At 45.6% G+C, this 21,308-nt stretch overlaps 1 protein-coding gene across 5 annotated transcripts in view; it reads left to right on the top strand.

Annotated features, from left to right (window-relative positions):
- MRAS (muscle RAS oncogene homolog) overlaps positions 1–20,240 on the top strand; it is a 38,306-nt gene extending 18,066 nt beyond the window's left edge. For 4 of the 5 annotated variants that reach the window (XM_084209295.1, XM_084209294.1, XM_084209297.1 and 1 more), the window contains 5 exons: positions 2,821–3,034; positions 11,529–11,682; positions 14,820–14,919; positions 16,213–16,292; positions 19,327–20,240. In XM_084209295.1, the coding sequence (XP_084065421.1) occupies positions 2,842–3,034; positions 11,529–11,682; positions 14,820–14,919; positions 16,213–16,292; positions 19,327–19,426 (627 nt within the window). In that variant the 5' untranslated portion in view covers positions 2,821–2,841 and the 3' untranslated portion in view covers positions 19,427–20,240. The remainder of the gene's footprint in view (positions 1–2,820; positions 3,035–11,528; positions 11,683–14,819; positions 14,920–16,212; positions 16,293–19,326) is intronic. The other variant, XM_084209296.1, reaches the window with a different exon arrangement.
- Positions 20,241–21,308: the final 1,068 nt, after the last annotated feature.

The raw sequence follows: 21,308 nt of genomic DNA, 5'->3' as shown, positions 1-21,308 counted from the left end.
TTGACTTTCTGAAGGTTTTCATTATGTCTGTGCATGGCTGGAGCATGGGACCTGCCATCTCAGTGGAAAGAGGAGTGTTTCCATGAGCAGCAAAAACAACCCTGCAGAAACAGCTATTGACACTCTGAAGTTTTCATCTGTTGTTCTAGCATCACTAAGATACAGGGAATTGTGCTCAACAAGCCAGCCTACAGTTCTTGACTTTTTTTTTTTAATTGTTTTTTATTCAGTTCAGTTCTTGACTGTTTTCCCCAGGCTATGTAACAGTCAGTCTGGTGGTTCAGACACACAGCACGACCAAACTTCTGGAAACAACGGGAAGCAAATGCTCCGATTCAGCCGATAGGCATGCTGGGCAGGGACACAGTTTGTACAACGGGCTAAACATTATCCTAGCACTTTGGGGAGCATTGCATGCAAGATAAGCTTGAGGCTTCTTAGGACTGGGTTAAAGGGCTGGCACAAAATGTCAGTAAAAATGTAATGCTTGTTGCCAAGCAGCAGCTTGTGGTTTTGTGAGGAGGTCAAAAATCATGCACAAACGGAGTATGTTTTTCACATCCACAGACTGTCCCCCACCATGTCAGTAACAATCAGTCTTTCATTCTGCCTGGCTGGAGCTGCTCTGCTGTGTAAAGAAGGATGGGGTGGAATCTTGGCCATGGGCAAAGCAAAAAATTGTCATTAAATGTGTTGGAAGGAGGGGCAGAGCTTTAGCCAGGGTCTGTGTCTCAAAAAGCCTGTGAGGATCATCTGACCCAAGAAGGATTACACAGAAATAAAACTTGGTATTTCAAGCAAAAATAAGGCATTTAGTTGAAATTCATTGTTTTTTCAGTAGCCCAGCCTGCTGTGTATTGATGTGTGGTCTCACAAATATGAGAAAGTGGCTTACTCAAAAGTAGGGCTAAGAAATTTTTCCTTGTGGCTGTTGTGAGGAAATGCAGTGAAACTGTTTGAAACCTCAGCTGGTTTGGTCTTCTCCCCATCCAGCAGATGTTTCTTGCCATGGAAATTCCTGCTGTTCTCAAGAATTTCCTCCAAAGAGGGTTTAGAAGCAAGCAGACTTGATCATGCTTCTTGCTCTGAAAATGTTGGCTGGTCTCAATTTGGACAGGAGGCCTTTGCTCTTCTTAGACTCAGCGATCTCATCCTCTGTCTCCTTATGGCCTTTTCTTTTTAGAGGTAGTATGGGGTCTCCAGTGTACTCAAAGAACATGAGACCCCCAAGTTTGTACTGAGAGAACATGAATCCCCCCAAGTTTGCCAGGTAAAAGGTGTTTTTATGATTCAATATTTTGGATTAAACTGCAGTAATGATTATGGAGAAAGGGACTAGAGAAATCAGAAACTAGATTAGGGGATTGTTTTTGTGTTTTCACAAGAACACAGCTTCTGTGGCACAGAGCACATTAGACTTGCTTGGTGGTTTCTGAGAATGAAAAAGTTAAAGTTGTCTTTTAAATGAAAAAGAAATCCCTAGGGTTATTGGTAAAACCTCCAAAAGCTTGTGTGTGTTGGTGGGGATACAGGTTGGGAGCCAACAGTTTATGGAGGTCCCCTCAGAGCAGTCTTGGTCCCACCTCACTGCTGACCCCTGCCAGTGCCTGCAGTCCAAAGGGCACCAGCAAAACCAGAATGTCTGGGAGCAGGTGCCTGCAGAATGTGTCACCACAGCTGCTGCTGCACTGAACAGTATTTTCAAGAAAACCTATACCAAGAAAATCAACTGCCTTGTCTTCAGCCTTATCATTATGATGGATTTTTTAAAAATTTCTCTTTAAGTGTGTGAAAGACCTCCCAAAAAATGCAACGGTCATTCAGATCTGGGAGACGGTCACCTGTTTCCTCTGAGATCTGAGTCAGTATCACTGCCGCCCAAGGGTGGGTGGAGGGCACTCACAGGCACAGAACCTCCTGTCTGCCTTCTTAAATGAGCAGTTTCTGCTGCTGAGTGTTGAAATGGGCCAGTCAGCAATGGCTGCCTCTTCTCCCTTCTCCACATCCCTGTGCTGTTGCCCAGTTTCAGCCAGGAAATTTTTTTTCATCTTTCTTTTAGGAGGTGGCTCTGAGGTGAGGGGAGCAGTGTGACCATGCTGCTGGGAAGCTGCTCTCTAGGCTGTGTCACAGCCACAGGCACCAGCCTTCCTGCCACAGCAGGGTTGAGGGTTTAAAAAAAAAAAGGCAAAACAAAACCCACCTGTTGTTCCTGGCCTGCTGCCTTCTTGTTTTTATTTCTCAAAATTGAAAGTGAGAGAGAAGAAAGCAGCTAAGTGCATTTTTGTCTGCTGGCAGAGCCAGGCTTGGACCTTTACCTCCAGCTTCATCCATCACCAGCAGCTCTGCCTGCAGATCTGGCCCTAGGATGTAACATACCATTTAATGTTTGCTATACCTTGGGTTAAGCAATGAGGAATAGCACAACTCTGACTTATCAATGGGATTTGGTCACTGGCAACAGGAAACTGTTGGGAGCTTGATAGGTGCACTGTGCCAGGGTGATTTTTGTCATTGCTGTGTGGACCCAGCCCCTGTAGGAAAGGTATTCAATGCATAGGTGTCGCATGTGCATTTGGTGACAATTAGCAATGCTTGCAGACAAACAAGGCACGGTGGTGGAGATGTCTGCACTCCTAAGTGCTGGGTGTGAGCTGCAGTAGAGCTGTTGGGAAGGGTTGGTGCTGCTGCTCCTTTCCAAAAGGATTTTGGGTGTCAGAGCTGCCTTCATTCTCACTTCTTAGGCAGCAGGTAGAAGCTGCCTAGTGCATATTGCCCTTTTGTCTTTGCTGCTGAGTGATTGGAGATGATCTCTTTCTCCAGCAGGTGCAGCACACTGGCAGCATGGCTACAAGCGCCGTTCCCAGCGAAAACCTGCCCACGTACAAGCTGGTGGTTGTCGGAGATGGTGGTGTGGGCAAGAGTGCTCTCACTATTCAGTTTTTCCAGAAGATTTTTGTGCCAGACTACGACCCAACTATTGAAGACTCCTACCTGAAGCACACGGAAATAGATGGGCAGTGGGCAATTCTTGATGGTAAGCGAGCTACTCTCATGATCCCCTTTCCCTTCTAGCTGAGCACAATTGCAAATCGTCCTCAGTGCCTCCCACAGCATGTTGTGTCTCTGTCCCTCCTGCTCTGCTGTGGGCTGGCAGGATCTGGAGCTGCAATGCAAGGTCTGCAGCTGGTCTCCAGCAAAGCTTCTGCTTCCACTTGCATTGGTTCCAGTTCTGCACAGAAATGTTTCTTGCAGGCCTGTGAAAACCTACAGATCCTCATTGACATTTGGAGTAGGCTTCTGTAGTCGGTGAATTACAGCCCTGCCAGGTGGCTATTGCTAATGATACTTCATTGAGGCTGAACTTATCCCCTGGGAAATAACTGTGAGTGGGTAACTGAGTGAGTGGTTATAACCAGAAAGAATATTTAATCAAAACTGTTGTCCACTGACAGTGAAGAATTGATGCAGCTCTTAAATTCAGTCATTCAGGATGATGTTTTCATGTTTAATTACCTGTTTCATTTAGATGTGAGTAGGAGATTGGAGATCTATTGAAAACAAGAGTTTTCAGTTCTTTGAAGAAAAACTGCCTTTTTTCTTTTTAATGAAACACACAGATGAAAACAAACAAACAAAAACCCAAACAAACAGAACACAAAAAAACCACCAAAACCCCTTAATTAGCAGGTGAGGAGGAAGCCCCTGTATTACCTAAAGCTGCATGTTCAGTTTTGCTGCATGAGGCAGACTAACCACAGCTACAAAGGGAGTCTTGCTCTTAAATGTTGTAAGTTTTGTTTTCCTTTATAGAATAACTAGGTAGTACATAAAATCAAGCAAGTATTTTGTGCCTTAATTAACCAAGTTCATGTATGTGGCCACTAACATAACTGAACTATATTTAGCCTCACTTATGCCAAGTTCTACCTCCACCCTCTTGTCTCAAAGGTGCTCAAGATCTTTGGTGTCTCTGCATAAGTGTCACCAGTGTGTGGGACAGAAAGCTGGGGGACTGTCATGAGTAGTGGAATATGGGTGCTGGTGGGGTTTGCTGTGAAGGCTGCTAGCTTGGTCTGGAAACTTGGGATCTTAGTTGCACTCTTACAGATTTATCAGATATAATTTAGTCAGCTCAAATGGCCACGAAGTCCTTAAAAGAACAGCTTTTATTCAGTATTAAAAAACAAAACCTGCAAACAACAAAACAAGTTAATCTTTCCAACATTTGTTCATTTGAATATGTTAACAGTTGATATGAGGCAGTATTTGTGAAATTGGTGCTGAAATGTCTCTTCTTGTCATCTGCGTTAGAGATATCTGCTCCCAATTAATCATCTCATAATGTATATATGTACCTTTATTTTTAAAATGTCAGTCCAGTATAAAAGAAAAATCCAGTCCTGCTGTAAATTAAATTCATTATTTTGAGCCCAGAATCCAGCCCTCTAAAATGAGTGACCTTTATCTTCACTGGTATGCCCCATGTTTTGGTGTATATATATATATATATATATATATATATATCCCAGCTGTTGTACCTGTAGGTGTTGGCTGAAACAGCCTCGGTTTTGCAAATTATTGAAAAGTAGAAAAGGCTTTTTTCACTGAATATTTGGAATTTTTCTTTATACAAAACAAACAAAGCTTCAACAAAAACCCCAACCAAACCCGATCTAACTGGGAGTGGTGAAATAAATTGTTTTCCAAGGAGCAGAAACTTAACCCTTTGTTTTAATGAAAAAGCCTTTTTTTTGCTCAGATGGGCTTAATGGCTATACTTGAGCTGAACAGAATTCAGCTGTGACCTTGAATGGCATGTTGGGAATCCCTGACTTCCAGGGCTTGTGTGCCCACAGATACTTCACAGCCAGAGAAGTGAAACTGCAGCTGCTTCTCTTTCCTACCACTGGAGATTTTGAACAATCACAATTTTGGAAGAAAGGCAGTATTCTTGCCTGAAAAAGGATGTGACCCTTCTCCAACTGCCCAGAAGAAACAGGTCACCAGGGCTGACTAACACTTGTGTCATTTGCTTCAGCTCTCTGTCACAGGCTTTGGATCAAGGCCATTCTCAGAGGTCACCATATCCTGGGACAGCTGCTCTTGCTGTGGCTGCATGAATCACTTCTGTTATAAAATTAGGGACAGTCATGATAGGTAGGGTCAAGATGCATCAGGATAAATCCTAGACTTTCCAGTTGTTCTTTATGACCAAAGCCTTTACAAGCTGAGGTTTCATGCAGTGCTTGGTGGGCAGAAGCAGCTGCCCACCCCCAAAAGAGGAACTAGTTTTGGAACATGAACAACCAAGTAAGGATATAGCATGAGGGGTTCTATATATTTTGAAATTTTCAGAAATAGTTGTTATTTGAAAAAAAAAGAAATACATAGACATCCAACAAATTTTTAAAAGAGGGGAAACAGCCCACCCTTTTCCAGGCTGTTGCCTGAGCAGCTCTGTACAAAGCATCTCAAGCATTTTGTAACTGCACCAGCATTATGTTGTAAAAAAAACCCTTCTGCTAGCCAGCTTGCATAAAGCATTTGGCTTCCCTCCACAAAGACCTTCACCCACATTTATTCAAGAGCACTAACTGCCTGCATGATGAAATGTTTGACTTGCATTTTTTTCTTTAGCTGAAATCTCAGTGAAAGTAGACTGAAATGGAATAGGGTTCTATTTTAGATCTTGGACCAAAAGCTACATTCAAAATCTTCCTTTACCTGTTTGTTCTTTGGCTTGGGCATGTCTCTGTTTTTCTCACCAAGAGTTGTCTGTGATGGTTCCCTGCCTCCCAGAAGATTGTGGGACCTGTGCTTGTTGTGTTCATGTTCCACACTACACAAAATCACTTTGTTGTTGACCTTATGCCAGCTTTAGAAGACCATCAATGCAGTGTTTGGAAGTGTTGTAGAGTGGAAGAGGGCACTTAACCTGAATCAAAGATGTGCAGGCAATTTGTGGCTAGCCCATTTTTTGGTTGCTGCCACTCTAATGAGGCTCCAGGACCAGCCTCCAATTTTCTCTGCATGTGTAATCTTGGTTTATTCCCTGCTGGTAGTGCTGAAATCAGCACAGTGCTGTACTTGGTGAAATGCATGTAGGTGCTGTACAGACATGAGGGCAGAATTGAGGGCCAGGGTTAATCTGCTTTGGTTAGCTCTTGCTCCAGTTGCATTGCTATGATTAATTTTGCACACTACTTTCTGTGTGCAGGCTAACTTAGCAAGTAGCAGAGGATTTCTTTTGGTGTGGCTGCAAAATGCCAATCTGGAATTATTAATCTGGGCATGAAGCCAAAAGTGGAATACCTTAATATGGTAAAAAGTTCCTTATGGTTCAGAATTCCTTATGGTTCATATATTACACAGAGGTAAAAAGGTGCTAAGCAAAGGGAGATGAAGAGATGACCACAAGCACATGGCTTGGTCTTGTTGAGGAATTGGGCTGAACTCTTAGCTGTCAGTAGGGCTGTGCCAATTGGTATGAGCCAAGCAAGGAATTGTGTTGGGTGAAGGGAAGCTGTGGTCTCTCTTCTCTTCCCTTCCCTTTCCTTTCCCTGGTATGATTTGGATTAAACCCTCACAGCCTAGAAGTTGTCTCTCTGCTCTTGAGGTTCAGTTTCCCTTCTAGTTCTCTTCCCAAGACCTCCTCCCAGTCCTGGGGTGCCTTTGTGCTGGGTTGGACCTGCACAGCCTGGTGTGCCACCCCTGTGCACTCACACCAGGCTCCGTTCCTTCCCCCACACTCTATCTGCCCTTCCCATCTGTCTGTCCCTTGCATCCCTTTTTGTGGAGGGTTTTTGCTGCTAGTCATCCCTGGGCACAGTCTGCTTTTCTTCTGGGGAAGCTTGAGATCAACCCAGCCACGAGGCCAGAAGGAGATCAAAGGTCACTTCAGATTTGCAGGCAGAAGGGTTGGTTTGTGGCTCGCTTTCTTCTTGTTTTTGTTAATTTAGAGTAGCATCACTGAGAGCATTAAAATTCAAGTTAAATTTGTACTTTCATTATTTTATTTGTGTGTACAGTATTTTCCCTCCCTTAATTGCTGGGATTTTGCAACAATGAAAGAGGGGGTTTTGTCTTGGGTTGGATTTTTTTCCTGCCAGGAAAATTTTGATGTTGCAACATGGAAAACACAAGGCTTTGAATACTTGCCCTTTGTTAGAGAAAGGGCTCCTTTAAGGGCTTGCATCTTTTTTCTGTTTTTAATGTGGAAGCCTGTCTTCTTTTTGCTTAAAGAAAGGGCAAGAATTCAAGTACTTGGGTTTTCCATGTTATAACATCTGTGTATTTAGCTAGGGCACAGAAGAAGGGCTCATAAAAGCCCCAGTGTTTTCCTATCATGTGTTTTTTGCTGAGGAAAGCTGTCATGCCAGGGGCAGCGTGGCTGTGTCTGAGAAGGAGCAGAAGCATCAGAGTGACTGAGTGAAACATCTGCCTTGCTTTGCACATGGCAAGGGCACCTCATACCTCTTCAAGGTGACTTGGGGTGTGGGGACACAGAATAGGAGCTGTGACCCCAGTACCCCATCTGTGCAGTGCCCAGAATACCAATTCCTCAGCTGGAGGCAGTGGCTGATAGCAGTGCCCTTTCCCACAGTGCTGCTGATGGAAGAAGAGACTGTGGAGGTGGCTTTCCTCAGCCTGAGGCTCGTTAGTTTGACTTGGCAATTCAAGCTAAATTTTCCCATGAGCTTAGGTACAAAGCTGCCGGGCAGTGAAACCCAAAGGCTGAAGGACAGAAGATGGGTTGACGTGCCTGTCAGTTCATCTTTATCCCCTCCAGATGCTATGGACAGCGGAGAAACTTTCTAGAGGTGACCTATACACCCAGCTGTGCCTGGCAAGGTAAAGATGCAGGAGGACATTTTGCCTAGATATGAAAAGAGAAGAGCTCACCTGCACAACCAGATCTAAGCTCCTCGAAGGCTGGGAATGGTGTGTTTGAACTGAATGCAGCCTAGGCTCCAGAAAAAGCAATGCTATTGCTGACTTAGAGTTCACAATGTGTCTCTGCCCTTGGTTTAGATTCACCAAGTGCCTTTGTCTCTGGATGGGCACTTGGAGCACTGTCAGTTTGCAGAGACATAGCCACATGGTACACCTTGAAGCACCAAGGGCTTCTATTTTGGACCACAAATTCCTGTGTGTTCCTGGGCTCCTGTGCCTGCTCAGAAGTGTTCTCTAGGCAGCTGCACTCTTGCATAACCCATCAGGATTCACAGAAAAATGGTATGGAGAGCTCTAAAGGGGCAGGATTCAATTAGCAAGGAGTTTATCACAGCAGCTGGGGGTCATATCCACTGGAAAGTCAAAAAGGCCATCTCTTCACTCAGCAACCTCTTACCTGCCAAGCAGGAGACCTCCCTGCTGGGCTCTCACAGCCTAATTGCTCTTAGTTTAGTCTCCAGCTGGTCTCATGATAGCTCTAAATGGCTTTGCCCTCTTTGGATGTCTGTTCCTGCATCATACATCATCCTTGGCTTCTCTCCTTCAGCTTTCATAATTGCTCCTCCTTGCTTCTTTGGTCAAATTTGTGAGAAGTTCACAAAGTTTTCTGTTGGAAGTCCCTGACTATGTGTAGCCTATGAGTCTGATTTCAGTTCTTGGAAGAATGAGGTAGGAGAAACCCACTTTGCTTTGGTCCTTATTTCTATGCTGGCATTTATGTGCTGCCAGTGGGGCAAGTGGTGGTTTAAAGTGTACCAGCTCACAGATCTTTACTCATGGATCTTTCTGACTTCTGGCATCCTGTCAACCACCTTCTCACCTACCCCTTCCCAAGGTTTCTCCTTGCTCCATCCCATTTCTTTAGGTAGGAGTTATCTTAAAGCTTTTATGCCGCAAGATACCACAAGCAAAGCTACTTACATCTGGCCCTTTTTTGGTGCTGATGCTTTTTAGGATGGGGGTCCTTTCCTGCCTACAAAGGATCCACATCCCTCTCCTCTGTTGTTTACAATTCACAAAACACAGAAGTGTTAGGCTGGGGGTTTGCCTTGATGAAGAGCACATTTAATGTTAAGACAAGGACTTTCTCTGGTCATCTTCATGATGCTTAACTTTTTATGAATAACCCATTTGAGATTAACCTTAACCTTCATTCACTGCTGCGTGTCTTTTACTTACACTTTCAGATTGCCATTTTAAATGCTGCCTGGACTTGCTCACCTTTTTATCAGTGCTGCAAGTGAATTCCCTTTAAATAGCAGCTGCTGACACAGCAGCTCTGCCTGTGTTTAGTGTGATGGCCAAGATCCAGGCAAGGTACGAGGGCCCCATGCAGTGGGGTATCCCCACAGCCCCCACCAGGGCTTGCCCCCTCTCCCAGGGGATGCAGAGCTTTGGAGGGGCAGCAGCTGGGGATAGGTTGATGGGTGCAAAGGCAGAGCTGGATGCTTTTTATGTGTTTCATGAGAAATTTGCAAATGTGCCAGAGCAAGGGGAAGTCCTTAAGCAAATTACCATGGAGGATACAGCACATCCATCTCCACCTTCCTGCCCACAGCTTGTGCTGGGGCACCTGCCCTGTCTCAGGGGGAGGGAGGGCAGGAGGGCTCAGCTCTCAGTGGGGAGCTCTCCCACTCCCCCACAATTTGGGTTTGTGTGCTGGCTGTCAGCTCTCAGCCCTGCCCTGACACCATGTCTAGCTGCTGCAGGAGTCAGATGAGGGCAGCCCAGCCTCTCTGTACAGGTTGGGCAGGTAGGAGAGATTCATTTCCTCTTCTGTCCCAGCTCCAGAGCCCTGGCCTTATTCCATGGTAGCAATTCTGCCTAGGGCATAGAAATTTACCAGCACATGCAGTCTCTTTGGGTTTTCTATTTCCTTTATTTTTTTCCTTTTTTTTTTTTTTTTTTTTTGTACAGTCCTTAAGCATAGCTGAAATGCCTTTGAGCTGAGACCCTTCTTTCCTAGATTTAGGGGGGAGGAACAGGATAAAAGGCTATGAAGAGATTCAGGTGACTTTCCAACAATCTTGGCAAATAAGCCTAAATCTTAGAGTCTTTGCAAGAGCCTGGAAGCTCTTTTACCTTAAGAGCTCATGAAAGCAGACATTCCACACCAGTTAAGGCAGGAGAACAAATGAGGCTGAAGGCTGTAAAGGGCCTGCCAGCCCCAAGGAAGGTCTCCAGGTCTTCCAGTGTAGCTGTCTCTTCTCCAGACACGCAGTGGAGGTGTGTGGCTGGCTCGTGGGCTGCGCTGTGACGTGCAGCGTGTCCACCTGTGCTGATGCAGCAAAGTGGTCTTTATCATGGTCCCATCTGGAAACTGGGGCAGCCTGAGCACTTCCCCTGCAGGGAACACCTTGCTGGGTCTGTGGGCCTGTTCAGACCAGACAAACCTGTATCAAGCCCTGCTGCTCTGTCAGCAGTATGCTCCTGCCACTGTCTCCATCCGTGGTTACCCTGGGCTTTCCCCATCACTTGTGGGCAGCAGATGTTTACACCACAGCTGTACAGCAGAGGCAAAACAGTTTTCCCACCCAGCCCAATTGACTGGGATGTGAAAATGCTCCCAGTCATCATGAAGGTCCCACGTTTGCCTCTGGGGTGCAATGATGCATTAGGACTGGTACTTCTGAGCAGCTGATGCACTTAGAGTGCACTTTGAGTACCATGTTGATACTGGCATAGCCTAAACTGATTAACTCCTCTTGTACCCTCCTCCTGCCAGACAAAATCCTGGCTGTGCACAAAGCTGGGGCTCAGGGACTAGCACTGATGAGTGTATGTGGTGTTTACCCAGAAGGCTGGGGTAGCTTGTTCCACAAGTCATGGGACCCCCTGCAAGACAGATCCATGGAGAACCAGTGAGTTATGATTCCATTAAGTTTAATCTAGTGGGGAACAGCATCTGAGTGGCTGTCACAACTGAGGTGCTTTAGGGGATTTGAGCATGGATTTATTCACCAAAACAGGATCGCTGTATTGGATGTGCAAGGTACTTAAAGCTGTTCCATCTGTTTTAGTTACCTTCTTAGTATCAGCACACCATTTGGGACTAAATATTTAAGGGGAGTTCCCCAAGGCTCACTCTGAAAGGACAAAATGGTCTAGAAACAATATCCAGGTGTTGAGAAAAGGAAAATGCTTGTAGCTGTTACTTTGTCTCTCAGCCCTGCTTCACCATGCATTTTGTAGGTTATCTCTGGCATTTAAACTGGGTTTTAGCTAATCTTCCACTCATGGGTTTTCTTTTCTGGGAGAGGAAAAAGTTGGGAGGGTTGTGAAATACTTCGAGCTGCATCTTTCCAGGGGAGCAACTCTCCAAATTCAGTGATTGTATTTGGTACTGGAAAAGGAAAATGAAATCCACAGTGTCATCTTCCCCTGCTCCCAACTTGGGCATACAAGGACAAATGAGGTCTGGGACAGAAACCCCCTTGTCAATCCAACTTGATTTCATGACATCTTTCAGTCTTTGAGGAAGCCCAACAGAGGCAGTAAGGCCACAGGACACATAGTGATGCCAGCAGCTACAGGTCCCTCACAATAATTAAAAACCTTTTTCTCTTCTGTCCTAGTTCTGGATACTGCAGGCCAAGAGGAGTTCAGTGCAATGCGGGAGCAGTACATGAGGACTGGAGATGGCTTCCTCATCGTCTACTCGGTGACAGACAAGGCCAGCTTCGAGCACGTGGACCGCTTCCACCAGCTGATCCTCAGAGTCAAGGACAGGTGGGTGCCACGGGGCAGCACTGACCTGCCAGGCTCCACACTGTCCTGGGGGCACGGCTGCACACCTGACCCCAGCTTATGCCTTCTGGGTGTCCTCAGACAAATCCTTATGTGGCATTTGTGGACCTCAGTGTGGTGAATAAAAAGTGGTTTACTTCTGATAAGCATGAAGGGCTTTCAGTGTGGAAAGGATCAGTGGTGTTACAATGGAGTGAAAATGTGTCTGGAAGGGAGAAACTTCTGCCAGAGCAGTGTGAGAAAGAGAGATCAGACACCTTTGAAGGTGACCAGCTCAGCTCTGAAGAGGGGGAAGGATGCTCTGTCCACGGTGCAGGCACTTAGAGATCACCTGCAGGGAGTCAGCAAGCATTTCAGCCCTAATTATTTTGTGTGTCCTGGTACCCTCTTCCTGTCCCTGGCTTGTGCCAAATGCACCTTCAAAGGCCCTGCATTATTTGGGGGTGTGAGCAAGTGTCTTGAAGGGGAAAAAACTTGTGCTAGAAGGAACTGTATTTCTTACCAGGAATGTAATGTAGTTAATGCACTGTGCTCTGCAGCAAACAATTACACAGAATAAAACATCTGTCTGTGCCTGGGGAGACTGCAAGAGAGGTCGCCTCTCTCCTCCTTGCATGTGCAGGGGAGAAGGTAGCACTGGGAATTTAATCATGGTAAATAAATGTGTCCTGGCACAGTGAGGGGAAGCTGCTGGTTTATCTACAAGATAACTCCCTCTTCCCATCCTGGTTTGAGAGGCAATGGATCCATTCTCACTGGGTGGGGTGAGAATTAAGCCCTTATATGTCTGCAGCTTTGAAACACTTAGTTCTTCCGATCATAATGACTTTTAATTATGGAAGTCATCAAGAAAAGTCACCAGAGGGTTTGAGCCTCGCTGCTGGCTTCCTTTCACAGCTCTGAATAACTTCCCCACAGGAAGGGTGGACTCCTATCATGTGAGGTTCACAGCTGACACCTCTTCCAGTAAAGCATCCAAGTGTAGCCCACAAGAGTGAAAAGTAAAGGAAAAACCACCCTTTGATTTCATTTAAATGAAGAAGAATGTCAGTCCCTCAGTCAGCCTCTCAGATCACAGCACTGCTGGCTTAGCTTGGGGCAAAGTAAATCTGTTTCTAAAAGTTGAAGGAGACGGGACAGAATTACCTGTAACCTGCACAGATCTGATGCTGATTTTATCTAATTTAACTTGGTGAAAATAAGATGTGGTGATCACTGTTTGCTCTGGACTGAAACTTTTGGCCTCCATACACGCTGTGCAGTGCTGCAGCAGCGTGTGAGAGGCAGGAAGTGAAATGGGCTGGCGAGGTTGTTTGTGTTCCCCTGCTCAGCGCCACTCCGAGCGTGAGGAGCGTATTAATGCTCCGTCCAAAACCTGAGCTGGGGCACAAAATTGCAGCAGTGGGTGCAACATGAGTAAAAAATCCTCCTGCTAAACCCACAAGGAGCTGGGACCAGAGCATCACCTCGGTTTTCAGTCTGGCAGGCAGTTTCAGCAACTTAAAATCCAAAAGAATTGCAGGCTGCTGTGTTAGGAGGGCTGTTCAAAGCCTTCCTCCCATTTTCTTTCCACAACTTTCATTATAGTAAAATTTCCAACTGTAGCAGCTTTGTCCAACTAGCTTACAATAGGGAACAAAGTCCCCATAGACTTTTATGTCTGATGTAAACAAGGCAAATGAGATACCATCCAAAAGTAATCCCTGTCTAATCAATGTGCTGCAAGCCAAAAAGCAATCAAATAATCCAGACAAGCAAATATTTTGCTCCAGAAGGATCAGAGTCAAGATATATCAATGCTCAGGTATTAACATTAAATCACAGTCACATTATCAGAATGAATAACTCTAAGGCTCATTTAAAATGCAGAGTGCAGTACGGTATTTTTCCAGCCAGAGCAATGGGGCAACATGCCAGAGGGAAGATGGAGCTCTTATCATCTCGATGAAAAATGACCCAGAAACGCTGTTTAAAAATCCAGAGTTACCAGGGAAGTGTTTTATACAGAAATGAGTATGGCCAGCTGCTCCTTACCACAGTAAAATCAGTTCTGTTACAGCAGAGAACACTGGGATCATTTAGGGGGGCTTAAATATAAGCCAGCAATACTGCAGTAACTGTCAGGGATCAGAAGGGACCTCCTCCCTCCCAGCAGTGGCTGAGGCCCTGCAGCAGCTGATTGCTCTGTTTCATGAAGCCAGAGGAGAGAGTGGCACTGCCAACACCTCCCATGGCTCCCAACCTTGGTTCTGTTTATTGCTGGAACAGTGGAGCTTTCTGCAGGGGTAGAGGGGGAGAGCCTTGCACAGGACTTGCTGTGGATAAATGGGTCTCTTCTCAGGCAGTGGCTGAAGGCAGGCACTTACATGCCTGGTAGTTAGGGAAATACTGAGTATTATTACAGAGAGAGATGGGTTTGGTATTTTTTTCTGGGCTTAGAAACAGGGGATGGTAGGTAATAGCACTGGAAGCTTAACCAATCTCTCTGGTTCCCTCCAGCCTCCTTCCAGCTACCACTGCCAAGCCCAGTTTGTCTTGGGGTAACAGCTGATGAGCATCTCTTTGCTCCCACTCATTTTCTCCAACATTTGATGCCCCTCTAAGCACCAACTCCTAGAGTCCATCTTTCTTTCCCCCACAGTTGCTCTCAGCAGATGACCAGGAATGAAATTACTCCAATTCTTCCATCATCCCTCAGTATCTTGCCAAGATATGCAGTTACTGAGATGCCTTAACTGCTACAAAAGAGTCCCAGTCTCCTGTCCAAGATCTGTTTTTATGTCTCAGTTGATTTTCTGGCTAATTCTCTAGATCTTTCTTCACCTAGTTGGATCTTCAGGCTTAGTTATCATCAGGCATTGCAGAAATTGTGACAATAATTCCTGAAGTCCCTACAAATAACAAGGAATATGTGCATGCATGCAGCTTGTCAAGTAAATTTTTACAATATGAACATATGTATAGCACAGCCTGGGGGTTTTCTTTTTATTTCTTTACACATATGTGGTATGTCTGTAGCTGAAAATGTTAGATGATGTCAGCATCAAAAAGTGAAATTTATGCTCATAATTTTTGTTGTAGTGTGGTAACAATTGGGTGGTGATTTTGATTTTTTCCAGGGAGTCTTTTCCAATGATTTTGGTGGCAAACAAAGTTGATCTAATGCACTTACGGAAAATTACAAGAGAACAGGGGAGAGAAATGGCAACAAAACATAACGTAAGTTTGCAGGATTATTTAATGGCTTATTGAAAGTCCTATTACAGGCATTCAGAATCGAAAGCTGTGCTCATTAGGAGCTGCATTAAAGCTTACAATGAAACATTTGTAAATACATTTTTGACGACTACAAAGTAGCAGCTCTGCAGTTTCCTTCCAGTAGGGCTAATTCATCGCTGAAACCAGAACCTCTGCTGTGCACCAGGCAGTAGGAGAGCTGTGGCCGTCACTAAGACTTCTGTACAAGGTGTCTGAAAGTGGAGAGAAGTGTTCAGGATGAGGGAAGAAAGTGCCCCTCCCTGGAGTGAAAAGGCAGAGTCAGGCATTAGGAGGTAAATCCAGGTGCCTGAGCTTGTTAAAGATAATGAAGTTAACAGGGTTGTTAAGCCTATATAAATCTGGCCCACCATCTCAGCTCTGCATTATTCATGCTGTTAGTTTAGCCTGAGAAATTGGTCTTAGATGGGTGTAGATCACATGCTGTTCCACTAATCACCTCTAAATGCCAGCAGCCCTGAATATCCAGAGGGAAACGACAACTCCCTTAGGAGGTGGAACTGAAGGAAAGGTTAAAGGCAAACAAGCCTGAGACCTCTTGGCAGCTTGCTGTGCCTAAAGGACAAGCTGTGTGGTGGTTTCTAAGCAAACCTCGATGGGAGTTTGGCAGGGCAGGTTCACTCCCCCCCACCCCCTCCCCACGGAATCTGGTTTCTGTCAGAGCCAGGACACCTAAACTGCAGCACAGCATGTTGTATCCATCTGTATACACACGCCTTGGAAAAGGCCATGCATGAAAATACCTTATCAGAGGCAGTTTTATAAATCTGCCAGTGTGCTGGACAAGCACTCTAGGAGGCCCCATCTGGCTGTCAGACTTTGAAGGGGAAGATCATTTTACACTGAAGGGGAATTGTAGTCATGAAATATTCATGCAGTAGTCCCAATAAAATGTGGCAAGCAAGAATTTTTGGCAAGTCCTGGTCTTTCAACAACCTTCGGCTATTTTCATGTCTGTGAGCACAGCTCAGGGGGAGAGAACATCTGATGACATGAAGTCTGGGATTATTCTCCCCCAAACCCAGAGCTCCATAGCAGCTGTTTAGCCTGGTGCTTATTCCATACCTTTTGTAAGCAGTCCTGACCTTGCTGAGGGTGTTGATAGCAGTGTCATGGCAACATTTTGTTTACCTGTATTTCCGTGGTATTAGCAGCCCATTTCTCCAGCCTTTATGCTTTTCATTTTGAAACTGGTATTATCACTGATCTCTTTCATGATACATTTCTCTCCTCCAGATTCCTTATATAGAAACCAGTGCCAAGGACCCACCTCTGAACGTGGACAAGGCCTTCCATGATCTCGTGAGGGTAATAAGGTAAGCTGCAAACTCCTCTCTTCCTTACTGCCCATGGATGGGATGTGCAGGAGTCATGGCCCAGAGAGTCAGGAGCCAATTTCTGGGGAACCAGGTTTTCTTGGGGGTGGGATATTTCTGATGTTTATTAAGTTTCTTGTCCTGTATCTGCTTAGGTCTGTTCCTAGCACTTAGCTACCCGTGCAGGACATTAGTACCATGCCCAGTAGCTGTGGCCATAATGAAAATTTTTATTCAATGAACAGTGCAAAACCTACTATAATGATCATCTCTAAAAGGCTGGCATTGAAAGCTCTGGACCAGTAATTTGGGTTTTCATAGTTTTGTCCTCTCAGGGTCTTGCCTTGCCAGAAGTTAAAAAGGACCGGCAAAATATTCTACACAATTCTAATGCTGTAGGTGACTTCTAACATTTTCTGCTCACTAAATGGAAAAAATTAAGCCATTTTGTATGAGGAGCTGCATGACCTAATGGCTAAGCCCCAGGTTTCCTCAGACTGCAGAGGTTTGTTCCCAGTTCTGGCACGAGCTGCCTTTGCTCGTCTTGGCAAACGCGCTCTCCGGGTGAACCCCTGCTCCGGCTGCCAGCAGGGAGGGACTGCCTTCCCAGAGCCTGGCTCCCCTGCAGGAAAAGAGCTGCACACACATCCCAGCATCTCGGCTGATAACCTCAGTTCTCTCTGAGAAGATTTGTTTTTCTGGCACTAGTTGTCTGCCAGATTTTCTGGGCCCTCATTTTTCATGTTTTGGGAGGGCGCTGAGCTGAAATCATGCTCCTCCCTGCCGTGCAGTCAAAGTGCCTCGCCCGGCAATTAAACCACAAGGCATTTATTCACAGCATATCTGTACTTGTGAATATCCTAGCAGAGCCTCAAGCCAGCCTCCATCAAAACCAGATGGTACTGCCCACTCTTCCCACATGTCTCAAAAGCAGAGGGCAGAAAGTCTTTGGAGAACTGAGTTGGAAGTGTCCCAAGCTCTTTCCCAACTGTTCTCTAACTCAGTATTAGCTGGCTGGATATTACTTTTTTGTTGCAGCAAGCTCTTACCACCATCTACTCTGCTCTGCAGGAAAGGAAAACAGCCAAAATAAGATGGAAAGGCTTTGTTTGCTTTCTCCACGTAACACAGCTCCAGGCAGGCTGAAAGGAGTATTGCAATGAGGCATTACTAATTTCAAGCCCTGAAAATGCACTCCACAACCTCAAAAATAAGTGGTACACCTCAGTTTCCTGAGTAGCTATTGTGAAAGTCTGTGCCAGCCTGTGATGTCAAGGGCACCAGAAATGCTCACAAGAGCTGGAACTCAGGTGAAGTCAGAGAGCAGGAAGATGCTGTGTGATCTGACTGGTCATTGGCCACAAAGTGGTTTTGCTTGGTTTTTGGACATTACAAACGGTTCACAGTCAAGGGTAGCATCACCCATCAAGTATTGTTTTTCTGGTTTTCAAGTAAGCTTTTTCAAATAGAATGTAGATTTCAGCTCCCTGATAACTGTCATTGGCAGAGTGCTTTGCAAATGCAGGGCTTCCTCAGAGCCCTTGTGAGCTCTCAGGGTGAGGATGCTTGTTCAGGGTTGCACTGTTCGTGCTCACTGCCCTTGGCTGATTCCCAGTTTATTTAGCTTCATGCAGGAAACTGTTGTCTGGAAGTAATCCAGAAAGGAGTGGGGTGATTGAGTTCACTCAATAGATGTTTTAAATTTCCTGATGCCCCTTTTATGCTGCAGCAGTGCACACACAGGCACTGTTAGAGCAGAAGCCTTGAGCAGGCCCCAGGGTGTGGTTTCTGGATCTCTAAAACTGATCCAGAAGAGAGTGAACAGCTTGTGGTCACTTAGTGTTTATCCAGATTTAAAATATTTTCTGAATTCCATCTTTGTAGTTTTGAGCTTTAAAGTCTTATGTTTTTCACACCTCCAGCCCTCATATTCACTGAGAAAAATTCTTACTAGTCAAGGCGGAATTTTTCAGGTGGTGGCAAGAATTTGGAAGCTGAGGCTGTAAGAGAAACACCAGCTAAAGCAATAGTGATTTATGCCCCAGTGATGTCTCATCCTGGTCTGGATTACTTGGTATGAACACTTGGTTTCATGCCTGGCATATTACATGACGAAGAGGCTGCTTTTGAACTGTTCAGACTCTCAGGTTTGAATCTATGGAAGCTGCTGGTGTCTGGATGTTTTATCTTGCACTATAATCTACATCTACAGGCTGCCTGTCAGGTGTTTGAGCTACAGAGCCTTGGCTGGATTTGCACTGCTGGGCTGGCAGAGTAGCTGCTGCAGCTGGGTGCAGCTGCAAACAGGTATTTGGGCAGTGCCTCACCTTACTGGGCAAGGAGAAGCCCCGAACAGAATGCTTCAGAGGCTGCTCACAGCTCCAGGGCACACTGCAGGAGGGCTCTCAGCTGTGTGTTCCTGGTGTCTGTGACTTCAGACAGCCAGGGACATCTTTCTGGGGTCAGCTCATTCTCTGTGCACTGGTGCTCTTCACAACATCAGAGGAAGCCAGCAAATTCAGTTTATTTTTTAGCTTCAGCAGCAAACTCAGTTTATTTTTTAGCTCCCCTCCATCACCAGGTCTGCATCAGTGCAGCTGGCTAAGGGCAATGCCAGCTGAAGGGCAGAAGAGTGTATTTCTCTGTGCTTTCTGGATCTCTCTCATCCTCTTCCCTACTGTCAGCAGTGTAATGGATGACGTTGCATCACTTGGAGCATCCCTGTTTCCCAGAGCAGCCCCTGTGGCAGGAAAGGAGGCAGCAGTTCACCATGGGCAGCTGGAGGCATAGTGCCCTGGCAGGACATACATCCCTGCCATTATCCTTAATGGCTCCTTTCCTTCTTCCTGGAGAATGCAGGCCAGGCCCAGCTGTGTGGCATGAAAAGCCATGCAGTGCTGGAAGGGTGTATGGAGATATGTATGCAAATATGCACATTCACACCAAGATGCTGCTCTGCAGGCTGCCCAGGGCTCTGGATCCAGCCCAGCCTTATGTCTCACCTGCCTGCTTTCTTCTCTGTCTCCCAAAACAGGCAACAGATCCCAGAGAAAAGCCAGAAGAAGAAGAAAAAGACCAAATGGCGAGGGGACAGAGCCACGGGCTCCCACAAACTCCAGTGTGTGATTTTGTGACAGGACAACCCGGGAGTGCCGTGGATGCCTCCCTCCTCCCCTCCTGACCCCCAGCAGCCCGGGCAAGGAGCCACAGCCCGATGCTGATGCCCACAGGGCCCCGTGGCCCCCGGGCTCCCTGTGGCGGCTCAAAGGGTCAAGACCCCCAGAGAGGGGCTGCACATCAGGGCCAACGTGGGAGCTCTGTGAATGGGAGGCAGAAGGGATCAGCAGGACCTCAACTCTCAAACATCCCCAGCACCTTCCGGGGGCCTCCATGATGTTTATAAAAACAACAAAAAAATACAAGGCAGAAGCTAAAAAAAAAACAGTGTTGGTTTTATCTGCAAACATTTCTCTTTGTGACCCATTTTTGAACAGCCTTGAATAGCCCCCCTGTTTGGTCCAGTTGTCTCTGTATGTGGGGGAAGGGAAAGGGTTTTTCTTTCTCTTAATTTTTTTTTGTCCTCTTCTTCCTTTTTGTTGTTTGCTCAGCAAGTGTTGGGTTGCAAAGAAACAACGGCCAGGCTTAGATTTTTTGCACTGGACTCTCTCTCAGCAGTGCCAAAACACAGCTTTATATGAAAGTGTATAGATTTGGAGGAAGAAAATTAATTCCAGCTGCTCTGGGTGCTCCAGACATTGTGTCAGACTCTGGAGGGTTGCCAGCTCACAGACCATAAACTCCAGTTTAGGAAAGGAGGTTTGGGCTTGGAGTATATATTTTTTTTCTTACCCTTTGTCGAGAGGTTTTGTTTCTGTTTTGTAACTTCGGACATGTCAAACTTAAGACATTTTGTTAACCTGGAATTATTTAAATTAAAGTAATTTACAAATGGAAGGGTATGTCATTTTTGGGGGAGGGGGGTGGAGGGGAAGGGAGAAAGGAAGTAAAATCAGAACTGAATTTGTTATTTGGGTGTTGAATTTCTCCCTCATAAATGCATGTAAAGTGGTGTGATCTAAATCACTCTATTATTCCTTAACCTTTCCCTGCAAAGCCACTCGTGGGTAGATTAATTGTTTTGCTTTTCCCAGGCTCATCTCACACACACAGGAAACAAAATCTGTTTATGGAGTTTGGCTCAATGTTTCTTCTTCTCCCTCCTTCGCCAAGTTGGTGACTCGAAAGGAAGAGGTGTTTTTAAAATGATTCAAGTGGGATGGGTCTCTTCATAAGCTGACTGTATCTAAAATGTCTCCCTGCAAACAGCAAGGATTTAATATGCCTTATGAAAAGACAAGGCAAAAAACCTGCAAGCATTCAAACTGCCATCTGTAGCACCAGAAATATGGCTGTGCACATCCTGGAGGAGCCACATGTTCTTTCACACCTTTCCTGGCAGTAAGAACTGCAGTAGCAAATTTGTCTTTAATGGTATGTCATGTGCTGGATTGAATCCATTGGCTCCATTCACATGGTCACCAAATCTGTTTAAAAGTAGCAACTTGCTTTTCATCAGCTTGAATCCTATTCAAATATGCTTTGTGGGCATGACTTGAAATATTAGGCAGAGTATGAACGCCTGAGATTTATGTGTCTGAGCACAGAAAATCCTCGTATTGGATATTGAAGATCCATCCAAGATTAGTTGTCCATACTTGTCTATTTGCCACCAGATTTCATTTCTTGACCCTTTGCCAGGCTACTTTTTAGAAGTGAGTTGGCTGCTGATTGTTTTTCAGGTGAATGAGGGTAATGGAAACCTGTTCTTAATTTGTCCAGTCTTCATCACAGCCAGAAGATGGCAAAAAAGCCTGTGGCTGGCTCAGCAAGCTGCTTGGGGTAATGCTGGCTCTGCTGCCTCTGTCCCCTTTGGTGTGGTGACAGATGCTGGGGATGGATTAAGCAGAGGGATATTGGAAAGAAGTCTCTCACAGACTCTTAGGTTGGATGTGGGCC

This window comes from Fringilla coelebs, assembly GCF_963513975.1.
Source record: "Fringilla coelebs genome assembly, chromosome: 7".
Classification (NCBI taxonomy): Eukaryota; Metazoa; Chordata; class Aves; order Passeriformes; family Fringillidae; genus Fringilla; species Fringilla coelebs.
Note: the sequence above shows the minus strand (reverse complement) of the source record. Positions and strands in the feature narration are given on the sequence as shown.